We start from the raw sequence: 11247 nt of genomic DNA on the forward strand, positions 1-11247 counted from the left end.
CTGTCTCTCTCTGTCCCAAAAATAAATAGAAACGTTGAAAAAAAAAACTTTAAAAAAAAAAATGAAAAAAAAAAAAACCCGCTCCCCCCCCGCGGGGGGGGGGGGGGGGGTTCCTTGATCTTGCTCTCAGAGGCACTAGAACTGGATGACTGGGGGGCAAGTTGATTACTTACTGTCCCTTGAATGCATGGGAAAAAGCTATGGTGGAATGCCCAGTTCTCCTGACTGAAATTAATGAGCTGGACAAATCAGAGTCCAGTGTCTCCCTCTGACTCCTTGGGTAGGGGTTTGATTGGGGTTTAGCTTAAAGGAGGCTGGCTCAGTTTCTATGGGCCAGGGGCAGAAAACATGAGTTTTGCTGCTCTCCTTCTTGTTGATATCTGGCTGACTGGAGGTGACGGTTCTGGAGACAACAGTCTTCCTGTTAAAACAAAGCTGAGATTAGATTGTTCCTGGTTTATCACTTTACAGCTAATTTCTCGGATTCCAGAGCTGGTAGGGGTTCCAGGGATTATCCCTATCTGTCTTTTGCTAAATAACAGCTTGGTTGTGGGCTTCATGAAGTAGGAGGATGATTAGGACAGAAAGGGGCCCTGTCTTTGCCTTCAGGAGGTTGACTGCCATACGGTTCTCTGGGCCCGAGCCTCTCCTCCCCCAATTTTTTAAAGATTGGTGGGATTTTTTAGCAGAGAAAAATGTAAGAGCATTCCATGTGGGAGCAGGGCTGTGAGCAAAGACAGAAGGTTGGGAAATTCTGGGCATTTGTGGAAGGGGATGGTGCTGTTGGAAGAGCGCTATGGCAGGGGCATATGAGAGATGAATGAAACAGAAAAGGGGGACTAGAGTCTTGGGTGCTGGGCTCAGGACTTTATGGTGCAAAGTTTTGTGGTGTGAAGTGGGGGAACTATCAAGGGTTTCCAGTAGGGTATGGTTCCATGATTGAGGTGGACAAATTTATCGGTCATTTAAGCCAGAAACACCTGTGATTTCTGGTATAGACACCCTACACTCCCATGGCCTACTCCTGAGTGAGTTGAGGTGTTTTCTGTCCACTTTGCATCGTCTGGTGTTTTCATTCAAGCCCATCTCTTCGTGTTTTATTCTCACTTCATCCGAGTCTCTGTTTCCCAGTCTAGGTGCTGGAGACGTAGCTCGACCAAGCTGGCATAGCCTCACCTAAACCTTTCATTTTGGGAGACCACCTCTGTCCACTTTACTAGCTTACACAGGGCGCCTTCTGAGAGAGCCATATTTTTTGGCTCAAAAAGAGCCAGTCTTTTTTGGCATGCCGGGTGGGGGTGGGGGGGTGGGGAGAGGGCTGGGCTTGGCACAGCTTCATTTTTTTTTCTACCTCTGTTTTGTATTGCAGTGACCGAAACAGGACTGATGTTATAAAGGGTTTGATTGGGTAGAGATGGGATGAGCAAGGGTTTGCAGGGAGTAGGGTGACTTGGGGTGAATCTCCTATGCTCTCTGGGCTTTGGTTTCCCTGGTCTATAAGAGGAAAGAGGTGGCTTGTGGGCCCAAAGTCCCCCGCCCTGACTTTTGTACCATCGTGTCCATCTGAAGGTGTCCTGGCCATTATGCTACCTTATGGAATTATTTCACCATGTGCTCTGCAAACACTATCCACTGTTTGGCTGGACACATGGTTCTGGTGTTTGACTTTGGGGTGGCTTCATGGGTGAGTCCCATCCTTCTTCCTTCTGTGATAGAGGGGAGAATGCTCAGGAAAGCCTGAAGGAGGGGGGAGGTTGGCTAAGTGGGTATGAAAGGCGCCATTCTCCAGTCCAGTCTGTGTGCTCTCAGGGAGGCCTTGTTTCTCCCTGACAGCAGCTCCAAGGGGGGGACACTGTTAGCTTTTCAGATCGTGCTGTTAGCTGGGAGCGGCACTTAAAAATAAGCTGCAATTAGCAGGAGTTTTGAAAAGATCTGTCAGTTCTTCCTCAACCTACTTCTTTTTTCCTTTACTGCAGGAGGGGAGGAAGTTGGCACAAGTAGAGACAGAGGAATGGCTTTACTTCTATTTGTAAAATACATACAGTTGAGGCAAAACATTCATAAATAGAGGGAAAAACTGGTTATGACTGTTAACATCAGTGTGTGCTCATCTAAACCCTGGTAAAAAATGGGGGGTGCTATAACACATGGTTATAGTCAGCTAAGAACTAAGATTGAAAACCCTGGCTATTCCAAGCACAGGTGGTGAAATCTAATTGGTCATTTTCTTCAGAGTTTAGATGCTACTTTAAAATAAATGTGTAGGTAGGGGCGCCTGAGTGTCCAATGCCTGATTTCAGCTCAAGCCATGATCCCAGCCAGAGTCATGGGATCGAGCCCTGCATTGGGCTCCATGCTGAGCGTGGAACCTGCTTGGGATTCTCTCTCTCCCCCACTTGCGTGCATGCTCTCTCTCTCTCTAAAATAAAGATGGGGCACCTGCATGGCTCAGTAGGTTAAGCATCTGATTTCAGCTCAGGTCATGATCCCACAGTTCATTGGTTTGAGCCCTGTGTCAAGCTCTGTGCTGATAGCTCAAGCCCTGGAGCCTGCTTTGGATTCTGTGTGTGTGTCTCTCTCTCTGCCTCTCCCCCACTGTGCATGGGCATGCACACATGCTCTCTCTCTCTCAAAAATAAAAAACAAAAAATAAAGATAAATAAATGTGTAGTGTGGGCTTATAATAGGATGAACCCTCTACCACCCACCCTGCTCAAGTCATCATAGACCTACACCCTGGGCTTTGCTTTTATGTGCTGTGGGCCTCAGACAGGTCTTTCAGACTACCTTGGCCTCAGTTTATTCCTTTGCAAAATATTTCTCCTAAAGCCTAGTTTGCAATGTCCGTAACAATGCTTTGAAAACAGCTAGAAGCCAGTTAGAACTCTTAAGAGCCGTTTTCTCAAACTAATGAGAGTTGCTTGAGGAGAGGCACCAATGGACCCCTGTCCTTGCCTTCGTGCTGAACCTCTTTGGGTCTGGGAATGTGCATTCTGTGGGGTTTGCTCTGTCTTTCCTGGGCCTTAGCCTTGCTGTCATGAATTATCCTATTTGGAGCTCATTCATCTTTCATCCCTGCTTCTGCCCTGTGAGTCTCAGTTTCTATGGTTGACACTCCCACAGACCCCCAGAGTTCAGAAGCCTACACCCAGCCTTCCCTGCTTTCGTGGTTAGGAAACTCAGCCGTTGGAGCTCCCATCTAGTCTCTTAATTGTGGGCATTTATAGCTTCAGCTGGGTTTCTTCTAGCTTTGTTTGTCTTTCCACAATGGTTGGGACCAGACCCAGTGCTGAGTCTCAGTTTCCTCACTTGTGAAATGCACCTGTTTTCAGGGACAGTGGGGACTGGTTTGAGTTTGTCTCTGGGGCCTCCTTCTGGGGCTGTCTGTAGGACTTCCTGCCTGCCCCAGTCCTGTCCACCGCCTGAAGGTCTTTTCACATGGTGTTCCTGGCCTGGTACTTGCTGTGCCTTCTCTCCCTTTCCTGCACCCACGTGTTATTCGTTACCAGCCTGGGCTCTGGAGGGTGGTAGTATCTCCTGTTTTGCTCATTCCTGTCACTGGGCATGGGCAATCCATAAGTATTTGTTGAATGAGAAGGAAATTATCTGGGGAAAAACTGTCCTACCAAGCCTTTCCACCCACATGTCACATGAAATGACAGGAGCCATCACTCACTCAAGGAAACTGCCATGTGCCAGTTTGAATCATCTGTCATCCAGGGTGCCTGGGTGGCTCAGTCAAGTGTCCGACTCTTGATTTCAGCTGAGGTTTCTCACAGTTTGTAAATTTGAGCCCCGCATCAGGCTCTGTGCTGTGCATCAGGCTCTGTAGCCTCCTTGGGATTCTCTCTCTCTCTCTCTCTCTCTCTCTCTCTCTTTGCCTGTTCTCTCTCTCAAAATAAAAAATCATCTGGCATCCCCTCAGCCCTCATGGTGATGCTAGGCCTGTAAGCAGGGAAGACAATGATAATCTTTCTTTCTCCCTGCTAACACCTGCTGAAATATGCATCCCTAAGAACCCAGGGGCCTACTCCCCTGATCCTTACCTAAGCTGAATGTTGGGAAAGGAGCTCCCCTGGGTGGGACCTTCATCTCATTGCTGCACAGGGAGGCAGCTCTGGGCTGAATATATGCAGGTGGATTATCTAGATGGGCTCTAGGATACTGTGAGAGGAAACTAGGTTGCTAGTGCTGACCTGGCAGGCTCCTGGGCAGGGCTGAAGCAAGGTTAGCATTGGGTGTGCCTGTCAGACCTGGATGAGTCACTGTGAGCAGGAGTCTGTCCCTTGCTCCTTGGTATTTCCCATTCCATGTAGATCTTGAGTGTCCAGATACAGAAGTCTGCCCAGAAGTTTCCTCTATATGGTGGCCTTTTGGGCAGGCCTATTCACGGGAGCCAGTTTTCCACCCCACCCCCCAAAACATCCATCACAGCAAAGTGTCTGGGGTCTGTGGGTACCCAGACCCAAGAAAGATGTTCAGTGTTCCCATGCTCCTTGTCAGCAGGCCCTGAATTGGTTGAGCAGTGCAGAGGGAGGGCACGGGAAAGGGACATCCAGTGCTCTGTTCCAGGCATCATTGCCTCCCTGCATTGGGTTGGCTGAGGGCCCGCAGCTGCATGTTTGTTCTTGGCCCTCGACTGTGACCGAGTTACTCCCTACCAAAGAATGGACTATGCCCATACCATGGAAATCACCTGTGTTCAGCTTACTGAGCCTTGAGAACTATGCAATTCAGTCCGGCTGATAGAGGGACCTCTGCCAGGAGCCCAGGCCAGTGCCAAGGGCTGGGTCAGGCCTGCCCCTTTGCACACAATGGCCTGGGTCCCTCCCCCATCCCCAGCCTCTTGCCTCCCATCTGTGGGGCAAGCCCTGAGGCTGCATGTCTCACTGCCTGTCTCTAAGGTGCGTGCTCTCACTCCTGTCCTATCCCTGGAGCAGAGGGTGGTGTCACCCCATGCCTTGGCCCTCAGGACCCTTTGGCTGCTTCTCCCATTCACCCTGGGACCTCTTTCCATATTGGCCACCTCCAAAGAGCTCCGCAGAAGGAACACAAGGGAATTAAAAGGGAGCTTTCCCCCACAGAAGCTTTTGGAGACTTATCAAGCCCTGTTTATGAAGGTCTAGGGCCATTTATGGGACACCCTCCTCAGCCACCCATGCCTCTTTGCTCCAGAGCAGCCAGAGAATTTCTATAGAGGAGGGTCTTAGGGGAGGCAGATGAGGGTCAGGAAAACTTGTGTGCCACTGTTTTTTACTTAAAGTATACATTACTGATTTTAAAAAAGGGGAAGTTTTCTAAAGGTGCTTTTATTCACACATTGTGTGAAATGGAGAGAAGCGTCAAAGCCATAGAATTGTATGTTTAAAATTTGTGTTTAGCATGCCCTTGAGGAAAGGGCAGCTGGAGATGGGAAGGTGGCCAGGCCTTCTACCCGGGCCACCCCTCGGTCCTGCCACCTCCTTGCCGCACCTCCTTCTTCCTCCACCACGACCCTCTCAGCCTCGTCCTTGGTCCGGCTTTGTAAGATGATGATGTTTGTACTCTGCCAAGTGCTTTTGTACTGTTTGTCTTGGATAATCCTTCAGCCGCTCTGGGAGGTCCTGGAACCTGCTACTGATTCTTACTCTTCCAATGGCTAATTCTGGACTTATCAAGGAGCTCTGTGGAATCCCCACATTTCTAGATCCCCACAGTGCTCCATCCAAAGTGCATTTTCCCCTTTACATCAGCCAGGACTGACCCCTTCAGTCACCCCCAGTGACGTTGCCGTTGGTGAGGTCTCTGAGTTCCTCCTCTCTGGGACCTCCTTCCTGTGCTGAACACATTGTTCAGGCAGTGGCCATGAGTTTTCTCATCAGCCAGTCTTTCCATCCCTGATGCTTTTTTTTTTTTTTTAAAGTAAAAATCAACCCACATTTTTTATTCTGCAAAGTCAGGTTGCAGGGGAACAACCTGAGAGGTCCCTGCTGATTGGGGCCTTCTGGAGGGGAGGTGGCCTTAGTGCCCCTGCTATTTAGGCTGTCAAGGTGGAGCTGCACTTGGGGACGAGTAGTGGGAGCCTCTTCCTGATGTTTGGCAGCCTCTGCTGCTGACCCCTGCCTTCCACCACTTTTGCCCTAAGGCCCTCTTTTAGGCATCCCTCCCAGGCCACAGCTGGCTGGCCCTGGACCTGCAGCTGCCTCAGGGTGCTGTGGCAGCCCTGGAGAGCTCTTTCAGCCTTCTCAGAAGGAGGGGGGGTGGTGCTGCGCAGTGAGCATAGTGGTTAAGAAGAGTGATCTTGGAGTGACCTCAGGCAAGTTTCTTAACCTTTGAAGCCTCATTTTCCTCATTTGTAAAATGAGATTAATACTAGTTCTTCTTCATGGGGGTGGTGGTTAAGGTTAAATGGGGCTAGCCATGTCAAGGGCTTGGCACTATGCCGGACACCTGCTAAGGCTCAAATTAGGAGTGTTTATTAATATCCTGTGGGGGCATTGCTTGGCCTCTGGAATCCAGGATCTGACAGTCTCCAAGTAACCACCTGTTGCCTTCTCTCTATTCAGGGTATCAAGAAACCATTCACTGAGGTCATCCGTGCCAACATTGGGGATGCCCAGGCCATGGGCCAGCAGCCAATAACCTTCCTCCGACAGGTAAGCTGGCCCTCAGGAGCAGAAGCTGCTGGGAGAGCAAGGAACTAGAGACTGGTAGAGCCAGCCCATTTCTCTGATGTCCCCTGGGTCTCTCCTTCAACCTCTTCTCCTTCCAAAGTTGTCTAGAATTCCTAGACTCATTTTGGGGTTACTCTAGTGTACAAGGCTCCCAGGCATGCCTTTCCACGGTCCATGGTCTTGGATACTGAATTTGGAGCTTGGTTGATGAGGGCATCAGAGAGGCAGCCTGGAGAGGTAGAGTCCCAATGGGCTGGGAGGTGGTATGTGGGAGTCCAGATACAGCTTCCCAAGTGAGACACCCCGAGTTTAAGTGTTAACTCTGCCATTTACCAGCTGTGTGGCTTTGAGCACGTGGAGATCACCAGAGCATTGCCTTGGAGCACAGCTGGGGGCCTCAGTGCAATGATGAGTGTAAAACGCTCATCCCTAGCCCAGCAGGAGAGTGTGGGGTTGGTGATCACTGTCAGCTGCTGCTCTCCTGGCTGCCTTGCTGATGTGACCCAGCTTGCTCCTGAGGTCTCCGGGAGACAGGTTTTAATGTTTCAGTTTGAGCACCAACCACAAGGATGCTGCATGAGCTCAAATTGTGGGATTGATGGGCTGGAGGGGTAAAAATAGGGTGTGAGAATGCCATAGGGCCTCCTGAACAGAGACTGGAGACCAGCTGTGATGAAAGCTGTTTCCTAGAGAATTGGGGCCCTTTTTGGAGCAAAATATGGTCCTTGTGTGGTTAAGGTTCACAGGGTCAGGCAGGCAGGGAAGCTGAGCACTGAAGTCCCCAGTTCTTTTCTCAGCCTGTGTCTCCTGCTGCAGGGGCGATACAGGGAGGGGCAACCCTGCCCAGCTCTTGGTGGAGGGCTGTGGGGGTGCTGGGGGACCTTAGCTCAGGGAGCACACATAGTGTATGAGGAAAAGAACCGAGGCTGACACTGACCTGAAGGACATCCATTGGCCTCCCCTGCTGTGGCCACTGCTGCTAACCTCAGGAGCATGCCAGCTGACTGTGAATATAAGAGACCCCAAACTGGGCCCAAGATGGAGAAATGGATCAGACCAAATAGAGCAGCTCAGCCAGGGAAGTGGAGGCAGGAGGAGGCTGGGGGGCCCTGGTTGTCCTGGAATCATGCAGCTTTGAAGGGGAGAGGCAAAAGATGTTCCCCACACGTCTGGGACTCTGGGCATGAAGAGGCTCCTGTTGCCTCAACCTTTCTGTCTGGCTGACATACTCCCAAATCCTGCTCTGCCTTGGCAAGCCCAGCCTCTCCTACCTGATGCTGGCCTCCTGCAGCTTTCACTCATCTCCTTTTTTCTTCACAAGTGCCCCTGGGAGGAGGGCTGGGTCACTGCCCTTGTACAAATGAAGAAGAATGAGGCTCCAAGAAGCCAGCACCTGCCTGAAGTCTCCCAGCTGGGGTCAGAGCTATGAGCACCCTCCTCCCCTTAGTGGTCCTGGCACAGTTCCTAAGCTGCCAGCTTAGACTTGCCCAGTGAGCTGCGGTTTACCAGCACTTTTGCAAACATTTCCTTGATTAATCCTCTTAATTTGTGAAGTTAGGGTGATTTTCTCTGTTATAGAGATGAGAAAGCTGACCGGCTTTCAATTCTGGCCAGGAAAGGGGATGATGGTGAGAAAGGGAGAGGGGGCCTGGGGCACGGGGATCAGGGCCAGTCAGTCTGTGAGTTAGGAAGAGGTCTATGTTCCTGTCAGTTGGGGCTTACCTGCTTGCTCAGTTCTCGCCCCTTCTCAGGAGCCCCCTGGTGTGTGGACTACTGTCCTCTTTGGAAGAGTTGGTGCCAGGGACTGAGTAACAGGCTCATTCTGTCTCATGGATCCTCTTCTGGAAGACCCCATATGGGCCCCAAGCCCAGGTCCTGATGTACCCCACCTTTCAGCATGAGAGCCCAGTGTGCTCCTCCCCCACCCGCCCCCAAGCTCCTGCCAGCTGGAACCCTTGTGGAGCACATCTGCCACACATCCCTGAGTTGTCATCTTCGTACCCCTCCTGGGGCTCTGGGGTCGGGTGGGGCAGGGGGGGTTGCTGGGAGCCCAGCCATGCCTCTTTTCCCCCAGGTGATGGCACTCTGTACCTACCCAAACCTGTTGGACAGCCCCAGCTTCCCAGAAGATGCTAAGAAACGAGCCCGGAGGATCCTACAGGCTTGTGGCGGAAACAGCCTGGGTGAGGCCCCCAACTGGCCAGGTCCCAGAGGGTGTGAAATGAAAGTGTGCTCTGAGCATGGGCTTGGGCCCTGACCCTGAATGGAGAGTTATTCATGTGAGTGAGTGTGTGAATGTGCATGGGATGGTGACCTGCAGAGTAAAGGGAAAAATAGTGTTCCTCTTCTTGTCTGTGCTCTGCTAACCTCCTGTTAGCTAGGCAGTGAGGTCAATGCCCTCTTTGGTAAGTCGGGGCACATCAGGTACAAGAGCCTACATTTGCCTGGGTTTTGGTGTTACACCTGGGAGCCAGCTTGGATAGCTGAGCCCTCTGTCAGAGGAGAGAGTTTAACCCAGTGACTGGCCTCACTGACAGGCAGTTGGGTGCAGTGTGTGGCTTTGTCTAGCCTTCTTGCCTGTCTGTGGCCCCTGCCCAGCATCCAGCAAGTGGCAGTCAGTTACGGGGGAAGGGAAGTACTGTGAGATGCCTGTGACCCCTGTTTGGTGGCTTCCTTCCTTCTGGCTGTGCTTCCACCACCCCAGCCTCTGGTCCTCTCTGCTGGAAGCCCATGTCCAGCCATTTGCCTCCTTATTGAGGGGGGACACCAGGCACCAGAGGGCTCCATGGAGGGAGGCCCCAGAAGTTGGCCCCTGTACATGTGAAAATGATATTCTCTCTCCCTTTGCTGCTGAGATGGATTTCCAGCCTCTGGCCCTCTGGCTCTTTGTTCTCATCTTATGTTCTTTGTTCTGTTTGTTTTTGCCCAATTCCTTTGCCCAGCACCTACACAGGAGATCCAGCTTTCCTCACTACAGGAAAAACAGTTGTTCTTAGAGCTTTTTTAGGACACGTGCCTAAATGTTCTAGAATGTTCTAGAATGTGGAAGAAGGATTCTTATGGCTTGTTCAGCAGAGGATCAGCTACCTTTGGCCTCTCTGCCATCTCCCTGCCTTTCCCCTCCCTTTCTCTGCTCTTTCCCTTTATTGAGAGCCCTATGCTTGCTTTCCTTGCCATGGTTACCCCATCAGCCCTCTGTCCAAGTCTGTTACTGTCCTTTTTTTTTTTTTTTTTAAATGTTTATTTATTTTTGAGAGGGTGGGGAGGGGCAGAGAGAGGGAGACACAGAATCTGAAGCAGGCTCCAGGCTTTGAGCTATCAGCACAGAGACCTAATGCAGGACTCAAACTCATGAACCATGAGATCATGACCTGAGCCGAAGTCAGACGGTTAACTGACTGAGCGACCTAGGTGCCCTGGTCACTGTCCTTAATGGTGTCCTTCTCAGGAAGGGGCCAGCTGCCCCTTGCTTCCTGCCCATCAGCCTGGGTAGGGTGTGGGCCAGCACCTTGTGTGGCAAGGCCTAAACCACAAGCTGGTAGAGAGCTGCCCAATAAGCCCAGAGGCCCGGCCTCCAAGCTCTTTTCCTTCTGCACCCTCTGCCCAGCCCAGAGGACAAAGGCGCTTCTCAAAGACCCCTTGGCCATGGGCCTAAGACTCTTGGAAGCTGCAAGGAGAGAGAGGAGGAGGGAGTGTTTGCCTTCTGTGTGTCTGGTGGGAATGTCTGGGGAAGGGGGAGGAGTTCTTTGTTTCATGTAGGAAACTTCATCAAGTTTTGCAACTCTGTCAGCCAGGCTATGGAAAGGAGTTTGAGAAGCCATGTTCCTGTGAGTCTCCTCTTGGGGTATTGTAGCAAGAAGAAAGTTGGCCTCTGGGGTTTTGGGGACCTGCACTGAGTTTTTTCTGAGGACCTTATGAGGATAGGTGAGGTAGGTGCTCTCTGAGCCCCTCTCCTCATCCTTGAACTAGGAAATACTTTGTACTCATCTCCTAGGCTTGTGAAGAAGGTTGAGATATGTGCTAACCCCCCTTGTCAGGTATGGAGAAGCCCTGTCCCTGGAGGTTGCTACCAGTTCCTGTCCATTGCTGAGGGGAGGGCAGTATCATCAGGGGGTGGTGCTCTGTCACCTAAGCCTTGGGTAGCCTAACAACCTGCCTGCCCATAAGGGTAAAGGAAATAGAAAATGTCAGTACCCAGGGCTACCCTGACCCAAGTGGGGATTATTAAATACACATACAAGGGGGGCGCCTGGGTGGCACAGTCGGTTAAGCATCCGACTTCAGCCAGGTCACGATCTCGCGGTCCGGGAGTTGGAGCCCCGCGTCGGGCTCTGGGCTGATGGCTCAGAGCCTGGAGCCTGTTTCCGATTCTGTGTCTCCCTCTCTCTCTGCCCCTCCCCCGTTCATGCTCTGTCTCTCTCTGTTCCAAAAAATAAATAAATGTTGAAAAAAAAATTTAAATAAAAAAAATAAATACACATACAAGGTCTTAAAGCTCACCCGGATATGTTTTTATCATGCCCTTTAATATTACTTCTTGGGGCGCTTGGGTGGTGCAGTCGGTTGGCGTCCGACTTCAGCCAGGTCACGATCT

At 51.2% G+C, this 11247-nt stretch overlaps 1 protein-coding gene across 1 annotated transcript in view; it reads left to right on the forward strand.

The window, feature by feature from the left end:
* Positions 1-11247, forward strand: part of GPT2 (glutamic--pyruvic transaminase 2) — a 34368-nt gene that overhangs the window by 1634 nt on the left and 21487 nt on the right. The window contains exons 3-4 of the mRNA XM_040497921.1: positions 6546-6635; positions 8728-8836. Of these exons, the coding sequence (XP_040353855.1) occupies positions 6546-6635; positions 8728-8836 (199 nt within the window). The remainder of the gene's footprint in view (positions 1-6545; positions 6636-8727; positions 8837-11247) is intronic.

This window comes from Herpailurus yagouaroundi, unplaced genomic scaffold, assembly GCF_014898765.1.
Source record: "Herpailurus yagouaroundi ecotype Mexico unplaced genomic scaffold, PumYag 190, whole genome shotgun sequence".
Lineage (NCBI taxonomy): Eukaryota > Metazoa > Chordata > Mammalia > Carnivora > Felidae > Herpailurus > Herpailurus yagouaroundi.